A 17,874-nucleotide genomic window follows, 5' to 3' on the forward strand; every position below is an offset into this window, starting at 1 on the left:
TTTCCTTAACAATAGCTTTTGGTTTTGTCGCCATAATGTCCGAGTAACATTTTTCCTTTGTATTCAAGACAGTGGTGAACATTACAGTTTAATTTAAACTTCTCTAACAAGCTTCCCTTGACATCCTATAGATATTATTTGGTTAATGCCTCCCCCTACTGGAGGAAGGAAGGCACTGCCTGTTATTGAAGGCCATTATACGCACCTGGCTCTGATGTCTGTTTGACTAGAAAACCTTTTGTTTCTAGTGATATACCACACAGTAATAATACTATTTTTATCTTATAATGGCATCCATTTTTAGACTACAAGATGTCTAGTGGTATAGAGGTGCTGGTTACTTTTTTAAAAATATGAGTACATGGATTCTGAATGAATGCTGAAATTGACATGGCACTTTGTCATAAAAAACTATAGTATATTATCATTCTTAGTCTTATCAGTGAGTTAAGGGCCCTCTTGGATGCCCCTATGGTAGATAAAACACGATGAAGTGACCTCCAAGGTGCCCTTCCAGTGGACTAAAAGTCACACTTAGGGGCGCTGATCGTAACCCTGACTAAGCTGTTTCACCATTAATGCATCACAACTTTCTGCAAGCTAGTGCCCTCTTGTATTTTTTTTTTCCACCCCTGCCCCTCAAACAGAGTCTGCCACTGTTTGTCAGTAAGTCTAGTGTTTGTGACAGACAGGCTGCCTAATCTGATGGCCATACAGACCCCATACATTTGTCCTTAAACTTACTTAAACATTTTAGGATTAAAACACATTTATTTGCACATAGATCACAATTCATATTCTGAACTTTTAATACAATTGAATCTAATCACAACAGCCCCGAAATGACAATTTGATATTAATGATTAAACTTCCAGTGTTGTTTCTCTGAGGGGGCAGAGGTATATTTGTTTTCTCTTCTCACTAAGAGCATATTTAAGTTATCTGTATATGTTTGAGGCTCATGTCTCTTTGGTCCTTAAGGTCTCTTCTTGATTGTTATTGGTGTACAACACACATGGTAGAAGAGGTGGACATGGAGCACCGTCTTTGAAAGGGGGATAGAGACACTCAGCCTGGCAACCCTGCTCCTGTCAAAACCCCTTTTGCAAAGCGTGCCAATAGCTGAAGTTAGCCTCGTTGCACTTATTCGTCGTACAACTGCAAGCTCACCATGGCAGGCAAGAGGGCGTTAGTGATCCTGTCTAAAGGTGCAGAGGAGATGGAAACTGTTATTCCTGTGGACATCATGCGTAGAGCTGGGGTTTGTGACTCATCTGCAGCCTTGTTGTCTGTTAGCATTCAGCTAGCTAAGAATGCCACTCATCAACATAAGCCAGCTAGCCTAAATATATACTAACGCTAACCACCCCTTCAGTCAGTGCACAACACTACCGTGGTTTTAATGTTTTATTAGACACAACAGCCTCACATACATACTGTCGCTGCTGCGTTAGTGATGGAAAGCTAACAAGAAGACAAAGAGCCATTAAAGTCTCTCATGCTAGTGCCAATAGCTACTTGACCGTCCCCAGGTTTGATTTTAGCTGTCTAATGATTTATTTAGTTGACTGTTGGACGCACTCACAACCTTTTAAAGTGAATGCAGACAGAGGCCAAGTTAAATGTCAAAGTCCAACGTCATTGCACCTCTCCGCCATTTGATAGCTTTCAAAATAAAAGTCTGCATCAGCAGCACAGGATGCCATGTCGTGCCGTTGTGCTAATGCTGTACTTTATTTATGTTGTCCAACCTGTAGATTGCGGTGACGGTTGCAGGACTGACGGGCAAAGAGCCAGTCCAGTGCAGCAGAAACGTCGTCATTTGCCCTGATGTTAGCCTGGAGGAGGCCAGCACACAGGTTGGGCTCAGCATCTGTCTACTAACACTGTCATTACATGTTGAAATAGTAGTCAAAAGTCAGTGAAAGCGTGGAAATATGTACATTATAGAAATATACACTATACATTTCGAAATATGGAGTTTAATAATGTTTATATTTTCAGTATGGTTAGCTATGTTGTATGGTATCCTGCGATTTTAAACCTTATCTATCATTGTTTGTGTCCTAGGGGCCATATGATGTGGTGCTTCTGCCAGGAGGAATGCCAGGGGCCCAAAATCTGGCAGAGGTGAGAAACACTCGCCTACTTTATTCAGAAATACTGCATATAATCAATCTCTTAATGTTTTTATCTGCAACGGTTCAAACCACATACAGAGTTTTTCCGTGGGTCTTTAGCCAAGGCTTGATGACATGAGTTTGCACATGTTGTGGTGGTCCTGCTTGGTAATGGGGCCATAGACTAATCCAGTTGTTCTCAAACTTCCTCTGGTGTTATCTCCCCTTTTGGAAGCCAAAAATTGTCAGGTCTGCAAACAAACAAGCCAAATTAAATGTTATTTTAATTAAATAAAAATATCAGGAACATGAATTGTCAGAATTTTCCAGAAAACCTGGTTTCATATGTAAATGATTTCTCAATAACATTAAACACTTGTGATCAAATAAGCCACAATCTAAGTTAAAGTTCACTCAGTTAAAGTTCAAGCTCAGTTCACCTGCTTCTTCAGGACTGTGTGGGTGTGGTTTGATCAGATCAGCTACCAGGTAACATAAGCAACAAACCACCAACAGTGTCAGATTCTCACTCAAATCCTGATTGTTTATTGTCACTTCATTCAAGATTAGATGTGTTTTACAAATGCCTGCCCCACATTTCACCTTCCGGCCACTGCACTATTATAGATCACAAACTTTTCTGGGATCAATTTACTGATGCCATTTTTAGGAATGGTCAAAAAATTTACTTTTTAAATGTTTGTGACACCATTCTTACTCTACTTTACAAATGCTTTATTAAGAGCATCCTTTCTCATTGCATTGTTTGCTACTATGGAAACTAAAGCAGTTCACAGAAACAAACTAGGGGGAAATTGTTGCTGTGGAAAAACCATGGGGTTTTCAGCAGACAGACTTAACCAGGATGACTGTTAAGGCTGAATGTTCCTATCCAGTAGCATATGATTTTAGCATATGAGCAAGGTGCAATTTAGATATTTATTTATTCACAATTTTAGCATGCTACCATTTTTTTGTTTCTTTTATTTATTCATGATTTAAATTGTCTTGACTGAGGATACTAGTGTGGCTGATCCAGTGTGTTGGTGCAGTTTTATATTTGTTTTATGTAGTTTTTGTGATGTGTCCCTGTGTCTATTTACATATGTACTGTAATACACATTGCCTGTCTGAGGACAATACATTTTTCTAAATTAAACTAAACAGTTTGAGAACCACTGGATAGTCTGATTCCTGTAAGAGTTTCTGCAAACGCTCAGGGACGCTCAATGAATTACGCTGACACAGTAAACCAGTGATAGTTATTTGATGGGGTGATTTAAAGCTATGTTATTCTATGTTAAATGTTAAAGCAGCAATGGCAAACTTCTATTTTTTGTTGATTCTGGAGGCCCCTGTGGGCAAAAATGTTTAATTTATTTCAAGCGGAATCTGGTCCGGTGGCAGGCATTAAGAATGACTATATAGAAATAGCTTACTGATAGTCTTGTTTGTTTATGTAGGTCAAATAGAGGCATCAGTATTAAATTGAGATGGTTTCATAACCAGTTAAAGGTAGAAATTGAATAGATAGAAAAACAATCATTTATATTTTAGAATAGAGTTTATATTTAATGTATTGTTTTTAGGTATCATTGGTTGTACTTGCATTGTTTTTAAAAAAATATTTTGGGACTTCAGAATTGAGCGTAAATTATTGACATTTTCTTTAGTATTCTCTTATTACGTTGTGCCACAGGGGTGGGATGGAGGAATCTCTGCTCACTCTTTTACTATTCTCAAAACATAAAACTTATTTGGTGGTATTATTATTATTATTATTATTATTATTATTATTATGAAAGTCAATATTATAATCAAAGATCTGGCAAAGACCATCTTTAGTTAAAATATTATTGTTACAGTTTTTGTTTAATAAATCTGTGCTTGTATTGAAGCAGTGAGGGGTTCATTTTGATTTGTTTAAAACATCACCACTTTGTTTCAGCGCTTATACCAGAGTCAGCATATACAGTGCGATCACGTGGCCTGAAAATGACTCAGTGTGCACCTGGTCTCTGTGCTCTCTTGCAGTCTCCTGCTGTGAAGGAGGTGCTGAAGGATCAAGATGGCAGAAAAGGCCTGATTGCAGCCATCTGTGCAGGTACCCTTTGTGAAAGTCATAATTATACAGGACCAACTTCTACTCGTGATGCCTTTTTGAATATTGCGTGACCTCAAATTTGACCACCGTGTTGCTTTTATTCAAGGAGATGAAAATTACCCAACCTACATAGTTCAGTTTATTCTGGTGCTTGCTTTCCAAAATAGCATCTTTATATGTAATTGAGCAGTAAATGTACTTTCCATGTCAAATCAAACCAGTTTGACAATCCAGTGATATAAATGAATAAACCTTCCTCTATGTTACCATGTGACCTGTAAACATTTTTAACTAGAAACAACACCAAACGTATGATATTGTGGTTTTTAAACATACCAAGCTAATGTTGTGCCGGTAAATGGGATTTGGATTTGCCTGCAACCAGAATTAAAGATCTTGGACAGAAAAAAGGTACAGTTTTTTTATACGCACATGGCAGTGGATTTTCTGGTATTTTAGTAATTGGATGTGCCCTTAAAAGAGTGCATCACACACCTTAACCACATTTTTGAAAATGTACACAGTTAACAAACGACATGCTTCATTAATTTATGGTCATGTGTGACCCCTTTCTGGCATTTAAAATGAAAGAGTGAGGGTTTGATTAATAACTGTCCCTGAGTGAACCGCAGAAGCACTGACATTTTATTTGACAGCCTCCGTATGCAGAGAAAGGACACTGGAAGGACATTCTGAATAGGGACAGGGACCAATGCGGCAAAGTGGATTGAAGGGTGTCCTAGAAAATGACTGAAATCCTCACAGGAATATACAGTTTAATGAACCTGCCAGCAAGAGAGGGCTAGTTGCAAGACTCATTATTCTGCCCTAACATGAAAATTATCATCTTGACATGTAAAAAATGTCCATTGAAAAAGGACTTTGTTTAAAAAGCTGAACAATAATGAAAAATAAAAATAACCCAGCAGGATAGGTTTACCGTTGTATACTTCTCATTTTTAGCTAATATTTGTTATATGCATGTCTACAAAACACAATTTTTTCGCATTCATCAGATGATAGATGATTATCATCACCCTTCTCTCTCTGCATCTGTCTCGCTGTCTGACTCTAGTTCTAAGAAGGTCTCTCTCTCTCCCAGACTGGCGTCCTCTGGGTGGGGACTGGCTGTAACAGGAGTAGCCTGGCTTTAACTGGCAGTCTGCTGTTCTGCCAGGGGAAAGTGTAATCTTTAGACTGCATGGGAAGGCAGCCAAGGAGCATAATCAATAACTTTCTATTTATTAACAGTTTTTGGATGAGCTCACTGCAGTGCTAGGACATTGCCAAAGTTAATGCAGCAGCAGTCAGTGTCTTCAGCCTCTTTTTCCTTTTTTTCTTCTTTCTAATGTGGTGCAGAGTCTTTGGAGAGAGGCTGAAACTTTATACTGTATGTGTATATTCTTCTTCTCTATAGACAATGTTAGAGTTGAGGACACCTTTTAGGACATAGTGTTGCCAACAAATATTTTGTTACTTATGTCATTGATGTACAGCACTAACTGTAATCCCTAATGTCAAATGCAGCATTTCCTGTATTTTCTGTACTTGTGATTTAAAGAGACAGTATTTGACCCTATTTGGCTCTGTAACCTTTTTTAAACTGCATCAAGATGAAAAGTGGGAGTGACACTAGCAACAGAACATGTTCTTAAGTGTCACTTTCTGACAAGAAGCTGTTAAATGATCCTTAAAAAGCTTTGCCCTTCTGCAGGTCCCACTGCTCTCCTGGCACATGGCATCGGGTACGGAAGCACAGTCACTACACATCCTGCCATGAAGGAGAAGATGATGGCTGGAGGTAAAATAAAAAATAAAACCATACAAATAAAAGGGAGGGAAATAAAATGTACAGATGGTGGCTTTAACATTTGCAGCTCTAACTCAGAACAGGAGGAATTGTAATCATTTGTAAAGGGCAGCAGATGGCGCTGTACTAACTCTTTCTTGCCTATAGAAAATCATGTCATTATGCAGTAGAGGAGAGCACAACACTCAGGTGAAAGCGGATGCAGGAATTTGACAGAACATATTAGAAGTGGGTCAGTTGAAATGGTGATAGATTATCTGTGTGTACTTGCTTATAGTAGTGTGGTATCTGCTGTCAGTCTGTAGCTTGAAGATCCCATATTGTGTTTATCCTCATGGTATTGCTCTTTGTCTTTTTTAGACCACTATAAATATTCAGAGGCTCGAGTACAGAAGGATGGACATTACATCACCAGCCGTGGGCCAGGAACCAGCTTCGAATTTGCCCTGACGATTGTAGAGGAACTTATGGGGGCTGAGGTTGCAGCACAAGTCAAGGCTCCTCTTGTTATGAAAGACTGAATGTAGCTGTGTTCACTTATATCCTGCAAGCAACAATGCCCGCTATATACTGTAAGTCTGGTACTACTGAGACAGCTAATCCGATGTAGCTGGCACAAGGAGTCAAAGTCACTAGAGACAAATCACTCTCCCCCCGGGGACATAAGGGTGTTTCTGTTCTGACAGGTTATTGTCTTTCTTAGTCGGCAATGAAAGGCACCCTTTTGTTATTTAACACTGAAAAACAACATGGATAATCACTGCACAGGGTTTCCAAATGAGATTAAATTCACTTTGTTTAATTGTAGTTTTCCCTCCAAATGCTTGCTTATTATATTAAAAGCTTATATTGTTTCACTGGTCAATAAAACATCAATGTGACGAAACTCTGTCGGTCTTGTTCTACGGGTGTATTAATACCTAGAGGTCACTGTGACTTGTTTTTAACATGCTTGCACTGGTTGTTGACACCTAAATATAGGCTGCATAATGTAATGTATTGTGAGCACCGCTTAGAACGCGGGAAGCAGAATCCAAATAGATTGGCAGGTGGCCCGGCCAATGAGGAGCCTCTGCCCGGCTGCAGTTGTGTTCTAATTGACGAATCACAGCTCGCACGCAGCCAGCGGGGCGGGGCTATGATGCAGCGCGTGGTCGTTGTGTCAGAGCAACAAAATCCAGAGGGGTCTTCACACAGTCAAAAAAAAAAAAAAAAAAAAAGGAAGAGAGGATTTCGCCAAAGGTAAGAGCATTTTGTGCTTTCTCCCGTGAGTGTAAGTGTGTTTTATGTGTACACGTTTAACCAGTGATAGTTTAACAGCGTTCACATATGTTCATGTCAGCTATTTTGTGTCGGCAAAGCAGTTTACGCAACGTTAATCACAGTCACTAACGTTAGCTACTAACGACATCGCAAATTGACGTGACATTCTAACGTTACCGTTGGTTACTAACACGCTAGCAACACGGACAAGTGTCAGCGTCGTTAAAAGAGTGGGTGTTTGTAATTAGGGATCTTTTTTTTTTTTTTTTTTGCCGTGATTAGCTCGCTATGTGTGCTGAGTGGTGAGCTTCCAAGTTCGCTGCAAACCCCACGGTATAATGGGTTGACATCGGCGTCTCAAATTGGCCGGGCAGAGTAACGTTAGCCGGAGGTTACGTCCACTTACATGTTCTAGACTCACTACTACTACACACACAGCACACACACACACACACACACACACACACACACACACACACACACAGAGAGAGACATAAAACACAGTGGTAGAATGAGAGTGGCCACCCCGTTATCTTAAGATCCAGAGATCGTTGTGCAGATGTGACCCGACATGGAGACGTCTGTGTCAGAAGCTCTCCATCCTCAGCAGCCGCCGCCGCAGTCAGACTGTGCTGCATTCACTGACTAGAGCTAATACAGTGCGGCAGAGGCCAGGTTCATTCCTTCATCAATGCGAGGCAAATCACCGTGACAACGGAGAGAGAGAGAGAGAGAGAGAGAGAGAGAGGCGCTGTCAGACAGGTGCAACTAACAAAATAATAAACCTAGAAAAGATGTTTGTGCATACCTTGTAAAACACGACCAACTGTCATAATCTCGAAGTTAAGGTCACGTTAGTATAGCTTCATTTCATTTATTTATTTATTGACTTATCCTCATAAGACTGTCGTGTTTCTCGTTAATCTTTATCAACAAAGTACCTGAGCAGAGCTTCACCATAGAGATGTGAGGCCCGTCAAGATTATGCTCTCATTGTCGTCTGAGCGATCCTCCTCTTTCACTTTGCAGTGACAGGAAATAATACAAACGCAAGTTCTTTTCTAGACTGCTGGGAAACCGCCTCGTAGTCATTCTCAGCAAAGCATGCTGAACCACAGCAAGTCAGGGGTTCATCCACACGGGAGGGGAAACTCAAGTGGCTTTTTCATCCACCATTGTACAACCAAACAAAAGTGAGCCCAAAAAAAGACTGCAAGGCTCTTTTGCCATTACAGTGCACCATGAGAGCATTGTTTACTTTTAAAATCTCTTCACATCAAAATCCAAATCATGAGTGTGTGTGCCTGTATGTGACTGTTACCTGTGGGTACACTGCGAAAGGTTCAGGCTAGTTGTTGTACTCTCTGACAGTCTCCAACATTTTAGTTGGGGCTATGCCTGTCATGTTGAGGCAATATCACTACACTGTGTGCCTTAGCTAATGTTTTATTTATGTGTTTTCAAAATTAGGATCTAATGTTTGCCACTCCCTGGAAGACAAACATCAGTGCTTAAAGAGCGTCTTGATGACAGTTGTATAGCAGTCTCATTAATGGTATTTTTCAGTTGGATATTTCTGGAACGTTAACATTTTGCGCTGTTGCACATAACATGTTAGAATTATTCTGCTTGAGCAGCTGTACAGTAAAGGGCTGGAGGCTTGACTCCCTATTTCTGGATGGGGGGGGGGGGGACTGAGACTGAGTCATTGGTTTAGCTAATGATGCAATTAGAGTGTTGCACTTTGCATCTCCTGATTAGATCCCCTACTTGCATTGGCCTGCAGACTAGGACCACTGAATTTACTTGCCTGAGTTGCTTTGGCAGATAAATCTTAAAAGGTAATAGACAGTTTGCAAGCAATTGGGATATCATCAAACATCAACATTTTATGTGTCATTAGCAATAAATGGATCGATTTATCAATCTCTGGCACATCTTCAACCCAATGTACAGTTTGGGACCATTATAGGTCAGTGATTCCTATACTCAACTTTGGAATAAGGTAAACATGTTATGTCAAATTGGGCTCTAAAGTTTAAATGATTAACTCTCTCAACATATTCACTCGTACCGATGTGCACATTAGCACAATTAAACAGGATCTAGTCGATATGAAACTTAGTTCCTGTGGTATGAATAAAAATAACTGTCAATGAGGCTGTACTATTTTTGAATTGCCGCCTCAGGTTAGTGTTACTTGAAAATAAGAATCATGCTTTTTGTTACCTTTTTAAGAATGAGCCATTTTTATGTACAGAGAGCGCAGGTCCTCTCCCATGGAGGCCGCCACGTTGAACCGCCACGTTTCTACAGTAGAAAGGACAAACCAAACACTGGCTGTAGATAGGACAGAGTTTTGCAGCCACTGTAGTTTCTCCGACGTATTAAATACATCAAATACGGACATGAGTGGTGTTCAGTTGGTAGCAATCTGTATCTTCACCGCTAGATGCCACTAAATCCTAGACACTAGTCTTTTAACGTGATCAGTACGAGTTTTTTTTTTTTTTAAGTAACCATTTTACCCCAATTAAATACTTCGAGGGACTTTGTTCAGACATAGCTTAGAAAAATGACTATGATGGCATCTACAAATACGCAGTACAGATTTAATTTGTGTTACTTTATTTTTAGAAGAGAATATGACAAGGTTATTCCATAGATACTTTAAACTTTTATCTAGAACACTTTCAAATACAAAGGTTAATGAGAAATGCTGAACTCGGCTGTCCAGAGTTACACTTATCACTCTGTTATTAGGTTGTCTGCACTGCTCTTGTAATTAGTGTTTCCATAAACAAAATAAGGCTTCAGGGCTATGTGGGCACAAGCTTTACATCTTCACAAATCTACATGTTTTTATGAATTGGTACTGGATCGGTATTAGCACTGACTTCATTAAACTAACAGAGTATCCTTCAGACGTGACTGATAAACACTAGTCACTGCTTTGTGGATTTTATTCTGAAGTACAATAAGCAGTAGTAAGCAGGTCTAAGATACAAAAGAGGATCCTGGACCAAAACAGAAAGCGTATTACCTTACTCAGCATGTTTGTTGTACAGAATAACTTTATTTGTTTGCCTGCTGTATGTTAGTTATGGTGAGTAAATACATAGACAAGTGCAAAAGTTCCCGCAGTCCTGGAATAATGGGTAATCACATCATTCATTTATTATGTTGTAAATAAAAACAGATCCACTGGGGATATACACATATTGTCTTTGGAGCTGAAGCCAGTATTTTCAACTTTCGTATCTTGCCAATTGTTTATTGTAGTCCCATTCACTTAATGTCACCTCTATGTCTGATGTCTGCAGCCTGATGGGAATTTTGCTGTAGAGTATATTGCACAGCACAAGTTTAAAATATTTCTGTGGCATAATCACTGTGTCCTCTGTGAAATCCAGATTTGAGATCTGAGACTAGATCAAAGCTTCCCTTCCATGTCTTTACATTATCTGACTGTTTATTACACATAGAGGCCAAAACTATTGCAGTAGCATAACATCATCACCCTCTTCTGGTGTCAGCCTGAGACATCTGTCAATACTGCTTCTTTGTACCCTCATCTACCAGATTAGGAGCTGATTGATGATTGTGAGGCTTTTTGCGTTGTAGAAAAATTTACAGACTCATTGCTCAGAGCCTGTAATTTGTTTACTTAATGCCTGTCACTTGCTCTTTTCCTTGTGTGGTAATCCCAGTGAGACCATGCAGACTGTAGCACTAAAAGCCTAATGGCCTTCTCCTCAGCAATACCCAAAGGACCTCAGAGTCAACTCAGTATGGGGCTGAAAGTATAACCAACTACAGTTACAGTGTTATGTTAAATGTATCAAGAGTTTTGCTAATCATTTTCAAGCCGGTTCTATTTAGTCTTTTACTGGTGGTCTTTGTTTGTATAGGTAAAGAAATAAAATAATGTAAATAAATAAGCAAATCATTTCCACCTGCTGTAAGAAATGCAGTAGTGTAAAATAAGCACAAGTCTCTATAAGTTGATTGTGTCCTTGTGTAATTGCAGACTCTTGGAAAAGTGGTGAATAGCAATAAATCAGTAAAGGCACTGATAAAGCAGTGTTTTAGATGCCTGCATCATTCTGCACCATTATAGCATTATGGCGGGCAAGTTCCACTAGCTTAAACTGTGGGGAAAAAATATCATCATGTGTTAGTCTGGAGAGAAATCAGTTCTTATATATTGTATGTTATGCACACCTAGTTCCAGTCAAAATGTTAAACTTGACAGAACTCGGGATGGCTGTAAGACCTGGCAAGTAACTCACTGGTTTACAGCCTCTGCTCCCTGTGGATTACACAGTACACCCGTACAGTCAACATCTAACTAATGAAAGTAGTCCTACATTAAAATTAGTAAAGCCAATCCAGTTTACATACTGTAGACTGTTAGTCTAATATATTAACATATTTTAGTTTAAAAATGAATAGGGTGTTTTATGACCTGCAGTGTCCCATAGTTTTTGTATATATGCAGAGAAAGGAGTGTCACTGTTGAACTGTTGTTGTAGAGAGATTTGGACAGGGTGTGACCAGCTTCTCTTCACCCCCTGCATGAACAGAATAATGGAGGTTGAATGTGATTTAGCCAACAACACTGTTTTAGAGGTGTGGTCCAGCTGAGAAATGTTTGCAAAATGGTGTAGATTCAGATCCTCTTTTTAAAGGCCTAATTTTCATGAAATGCCTCTGTTAATACAGCAGCTGAGCTCAGTGGGCTACAATTAACAAAGTATGTGAAATGGATCAGGCTTTGTATAGCTGATGCCTACATCTGCCCCCGAAGATCCTCCCTGATCTTTTCAGGCCTTCAGATAGGCCTGAACCATTTATGTTGACATTTATTATCTTTCTATAAGCACTATAACCTTGAACAGGCATAGTTGAGTGTAGAGAAAGGATGGATTCAATGTAGCCATTGTGAAATCACATTTTCGTATTTTTTAAGGGCCTCAACCCAGACCTCACAATGACAACAGGAAGGTATGGCTTAAAATGAATGGCCCAGTTGTTTCTTAAACCTCCCAGCAGGTATTGGTGATGACGAACACTAAGCACCTGGCATGAGCCTCCCCCTTTCCTCATGCAGCTGTCTGGCAAAGCACCACACCTAAGTGTTATATGCATATCCAGACTACCGCACACAAAGCGCTTTTTTCTGTGTTGGCCCCCAGTTGCAGAAGGTGAGAAATCATCATTTTATCCATTTCATAGAAGGCAACATTTAATGGTTACGATGTATTATTGATTTAGAGGGTTGAATGGACTCCATGTGGTTTGTCTTCAACTTATTTTTGTGGATGTGGGTGAAGATCTCTTGAGGTGGCCCCAACAGACTATCTAGCAGTTACACAGCCATGCTTGGTGTCATGGTTGGAGAGGAGCAAGCATAGTCTGGCTGGAAGCAGAAGTTGAAGATGCCGTGACTGGGCTTGAGCTCAGAGAGAAAGGCCCGGGGACAGTGGTGCGCAACAGTGAAGCTGTAGCTGTCTCCTCAGGCTCTGGGCAACACACACAAACATGTACACACACACTCACACACACACAGGGTAAGGCAAATCCATTAATACAAATCCGAAGGAAACTGATCTGAACACCACACTGACAACAAACATAAAAAAAAGAGGTAGCTTGCATATAAGAATGTTGTTTTTTGGAAGTCGAAGTGCTTAGAAATTGTCAGGAACTAGGCAAAGAATGCAAAATGCAAAAGCTTTCATTACCATTCTTTTATATATTTTGTTTTTCTAGTTTTATTACAGGCAACCAGGTGCATCTCACTTTCAGTACTGCCTACTATGCCGCACATTTGTGATCATTTTTGCAATTATGTAAGTTCAAACTTGGTTTGCTCCTAATGTCTTGAAATAGCTGTAAATATTGAGTATGAACAAATCGGGAAATCCCTGCTCTACTACTAATACCTACTAATATTAGGGTCAGCTAAGGTTGCTATTAATGACACAGTTACCCAAAAAGTGACATTAAGTCTCTCTTCCTGCCCCACCAACTTTCTCTCACTCTTCAGTCTAATATTTTTGGAGTAGTAAGGTTGCTGGTTTCATTAAAGTTGTTTAAACATCAATACTTTCCATCCCTGCCTTGTGAGGAAAAGTGGTTTCACAGCTCATTGATTTGTGCTAGCATTACTTGCAAATACTATCAGCAAGGTGGGGCCATCACAGAAACTGTAGCAGTTTTTTAAATTGCTAAATATAGGAGTTTGTTATCAGACAACATGACTGGTATCTTAAATCTTGAGCATCCCTTTTTAAAATCAAACTATATCGAGGAGATTAAAATAGGCAGCATATGCATACAAGGGTGCATTGGATTTGATGTACAGCAGTACATATTATGTAACAAGTTATTGATTCTTGTAGGGACATAATCCTCTCATATGACCCCCCTCCCCCATGCATGAAGGTGAGGGTGCACTGCCAGTAAATAGACAGACCTGAAAAGGATTTTATAGCATGCTGCTTGTCAAAGCTTGAACCATGTCCTGTCAGATTTCTTTGGTTGCAGTGTGGATTACCTACTGTGCATGTACATTTTGCTATTTGGCATAGGAGGGCATAGGATTTACAGGTGTCCTTAGTGTTTTGCATAGAGCTTTATAACATAGTGAACCCCCCCTTCTCTCTGAGCTGTAGCCAGCGTGCCCTCCAACAAAGGAGTGTCTTGTCATTGAATTTAAAATGAACATACATGCTTCTTGCTTGCTTTCCTCTGGCCCGCCCTTCTTCTCTTTCACCATTTACAGCGCACTCTGATTCACTGAATGCATGCTTACTCAATTGCTGACAGTGCAAAGGGAGGTGGGGTGTGTGTGTGTGTGTGTGTGCAGAGGAAAGAGGGAGGGGCATTTCCTTTAATGCATCTGCTCTGCACAGTGACTCTCCAAGCTCACACATTTATTCTGTGTCTTCTCTCTGTCTCTTTCTTTCTTTCTCCCTGTTCCCCCGTCCCTGTTCTGTCTGTCTTGTGTCACTTTCTTTCCATCTTTCTGTATTTCTGTCCTTCTCCTGTCAGACATACATGCTCATCTCACTCAGGCATATAGTCTCAGTCACACAGGATCTCACATTCACCAGTCTTCTATCATTCCTCCTCTCTCGCTCTCTCTCCTCTCTGTTCTCCTGCTCAATCTCTTGGATTTTGGCTGCTGCTCCTCCATCACAGCTACTGTATTCTGCATTTACTCCCTGGTTGTGCTCACTGCGTCAGGAATCGGCAGCAGACTGAGGTGGGTGTTTTAAGACATCATCGCTAGGTCTGAGGCTACATGTCTTTGGCATCTCTCTCTCTCGCGCTTTCTCTCTCTCTCTCTCCCCTCTCTCATCTTGCCTCTTGTCACTTTGCTCTGTCAGTGAGAGTCGGGATGATTGTGTTCGTCTGTTCCTACAGGGGAGCAAATGCCATACTATCTTTGAGCAGCAGCATTCAACATTGTCACACATTATGCTAGCGAGGTAGCATGTCTACCTCTCCAGATCTCTCTGACTGTTCCAGAGCTGTCAGTATGGTTGATAGTGCTGCTACCGCTGCTGCATTGAATGCCGTCTTTGCATACCTTATTATTCTGGCATGTATTTTGCTCTCTCTCTCTCTTCTCTCTCTCTCTCTCTACTCCTCTGTCTGAAAGTCTGTCATGTTTTATGCACGTTGTCTTTTTGAATTCTTGCCAGAGACTTGGCCATGCTGTAGGATTTATAAAGAACCATCTTAAAATAGCCAGGGTGAAAGACTTGAGCAGGTTGTGCAAAAATATACATGCACACACATGTGCATTCATGCAGGAGATACGACTCCTTTTCACCTTACCTGCCCCACTGCTGCTGCTGCAGTTCCATCTGTTGCAGTCGCCACAGCCCGCAACACCCTGCAGTCCGGCTTTAACTGTTCTCCCAGTGTTGTGATGTGTGTTGCTGAGAGGTTGTGACAGTCATCTGTGCCTGGCCGAATGTGTTACCGTGTCATTTACATGTGTGTTTGTGTGTGGGTGTTCATGCTGAGGCTGATTGTTGTGGGCCAGTATATCTGCATCCCTGTGTGTGCTTGTACACGTTTGTGCGTGTGTGTGCAGTCTTGTATACAGCGTGTGTGTTTGCCTGCCCATGGGCTCTGGTCCAAGACGAAAGCACAGGAGAGGCAGGCTGCAGGGGTTCAGTTTGGTGCAGTAAGCTGTTGAATGCTCTGTAACGAGCAGAAAAAGGCAGATTCATGTGCTGGTGTGTCCTTTCACTGGGCTGGTACATCGATATTGCAGAAAGCATAGCTTTTTCTGAAATGTCTGCAATCAATTTGTCCTTGAATAGCCAAAGTCTTAACAAAGTTAGTTTGTTGTTGTTGTTAATAGAAACATATAACACATATTTTCAACAAATAAGCTTATGTTGAGAGAGGTGTTGATGTGACAATACTAGAACAGTAATAAGGTTTTTCATTATTCTGTATTTGTTGTCTTGTATTTTAGAGAAAGCCACTGACAAGACCCAACAAAGAATACTACTAACAATATTTAAAAACAAATTGTCTTCAAAGAAATACTATGTGACATCCTGTGACAACAGGAAAGGCAGATTCATCTGGGAAGTTCCTTGTTTAAGTGTCATTTCTAATGCTTGTTATGTAAGAAACAAAGGAGACATACTTCTCTGATGTTGCAATTATGCTGAATGTGGATTTTAAAGTGAAACGGAGACACATTGTTTGAGCAGTTACTGTACAAAATAGGATAGCAGTCACATCAATGAGGTATACTTTGTACTTTGTACACCATGTCTGGACCAGCCACGCAGTGAAAGCACCCTGCCTCTCTCTCAGTCTCTAGCTCCCTGTGTCTCTGATGACTTTCTTCAGCAAGGTGTTTTATAAAGTCATCCCAAAAACACAACTCTTGCTTGTGGATTGCGTGTAGAGGAGGCTTGTTGTTAATGATGTACATGATCGAAAACCAACATGGTACCCAATGACATCGGCACAAAGTGATGGTGTTCACTGCTGCACTCACCTGGTCCGTGCTTGTAAAATATCCACCGCATCTGCGCCAGATAACGTCTCTCTGTTTCTCTGCAGAGCATGTGCGATTGTCATTAGGCTGTACAGGATGGGCAGAGTGAGGGGAGATTGCCCACTAGTTAATCGATGGTGGATACTTACTGGGAGTGAAAGATGCTCTACTGAAGCATTGGCACAAAACACAATGTTCAAGAGAAGTGAAAAAAATGTTTGGTTCATTATGAGACTGTGGCAGGACAGCCAGGCAGGCTGCCATAGTCTAGGTAATTAATGGGAAATGCTGCACAAGCTAACAATTATTTTTATTATAGAATAATCTTATTATGTTCTTGATTATTGTTTGGCCCTCATAATTAAGTTGAAATATTTAAACTGCTTTTTTTGTCTGACCAACAGTCAGAAACCCAAAGATATTCAGTTAACTCTCATAGGGGCAAATCACACAGAAACATTGCTAGAAACGCTTCGCCAGCAAAACCATTGTTTGGACTGTGAGAGAGCTATGGAGTAGGGGTATATTCGGGGTAAACCCAAATTTTATATATATATATATATATATTTGATTGCCCGGTTGTGCATGCGGCCCTACTCCACAAATGTACCAGCTGTTTTGCCTGGCACACTTTGTCAAGGCGTTTTTAAAGTGGCCACGCCTAGCTATGCATCTCACCCACATAGAAAACCAAAAAAGACAGCAAATATTTACAGTTGAGAAGTTGGAACCAGTAAATTTTAAGCTTTTTTTGCTTAAAACATTTTGCTGTTTCATTTTCTGTTCAACTACTTCATTAATTGACTAATAGTTGTTGACTTGAAGCATAAAAAAAGACACTTTGAGTGAGTTACTCACTAGTAAGTTGTAATGATGTGCAAGTCATTATGCAGCCAGTGTAGACACCTATGTTGGTTAAAGTGGATGTGTATCTTTCACATTTGACATTTCACTCAGGTCCTGACTCTCTGCAGTTTTTACAGCTTGGTCGGCTGGGTGCTCCAGTGGGGGTGTTTCCTAAACTGAGCTCAGTAATCATTCTGCAGTTGAGATTTAGCGGCCTGTCTAGCTTCATTAGCCCTGTTTTGGAGCTCCCGAGGGATATCGCACTTACACAAAAACACACACACACACACACACACACACACACACACACACACACACACACACACACTGGAATTCAGTGAATAAAACACACATTTGTTCAGCAGGTGTGTTATTCTCCTCCTTAGTTCCCATAATTTTCAAAATTTTTGCTTAAGAAATTAGGAGATTTGGCTATGTTAGTCATGATAAGAAGTGAACTCGGGATAGTTTTCATATCAAAATCATTATTTGAACTAGTACTGTTTTCTGACTGAAGGGGCCTCGATTCAATCATAAATCACAATAGTAAAGACCCCGAAAACACATTTTCTCAATAAGCTTCCTGTTCAAACATGTCTGATGTGAACAAGGTTTACTGAGTTCTACTGAGTTGTGAGTTAGAACAGTTTTGGTTACTTCACATTAGATTTTGATCTGTGTTGTTCACACT

The 17,874-nt window shown here is 40.3% G+C and overlaps 2 protein-coding genes across 4 annotated transcripts in view; both read left to right on the forward strand.

The window, feature by feature from the left end:
• The first annotated feature begins 1,058 nt into the window (after positions 1-1,058).
• On the forward strand, positions 1,059-6,920 carry park7 (parkinson protein 7). Its single transcript, XM_051416111.1, has 6 exons — positions 1,059-1,261; positions 1,758-1,859; positions 2,071-2,130; positions 4,155-4,224; positions 5,939-6,025; positions 6,395-6,920. The coding sequence occupies exons 1-6, from the start codon at positions 1,172-1,174 to the stop codon at positions 6,553-6,555; spliced, it is 570 nt and encodes a 189-aa protein (XP_051272071.1). The 5' UTR covers positions 1,059-1,171; the 3' UTR covers positions 6,556-6,920.
• A 246-nt stretch (positions 6,921-7,166) lies between these two features.
• The window catches only part of kcnab2a (potassium voltage-gated channel subfamily A regulatory beta subunit 2a), a 79,241-nt gene continuing 68,533 nt past the window's right edge, over positions 7,167-17,874 (forward strand). Inside the window, exon 1 of one of the 3 annotated variants that reach the window (XM_051416106.1) lies at positions 7,167-7,276. The gene's annotated coding sequence lies outside the window, so the exon portion shown is untranslated. Of the gene's footprint in view, positions 7,277-14,206; positions 14,571-17,874 lie in introns of those variants that run through there. The other 2 variants (XM_051416105.1, XM_051416108.1) reach the window with 2 other exon arrangements.

Source organism: Dicentrarchus labrax, unplaced genomic scaffold, assembly GCF_905237075.1.
Source record: "Dicentrarchus labrax unplaced genomic scaffold, dlabrax2021, whole genome shotgun sequence".
In the NCBI taxonomy this organism is placed as follows: Eukaryota; Metazoa; Chordata; class Actinopteri; family Moronidae; genus Dicentrarchus; species Dicentrarchus labrax.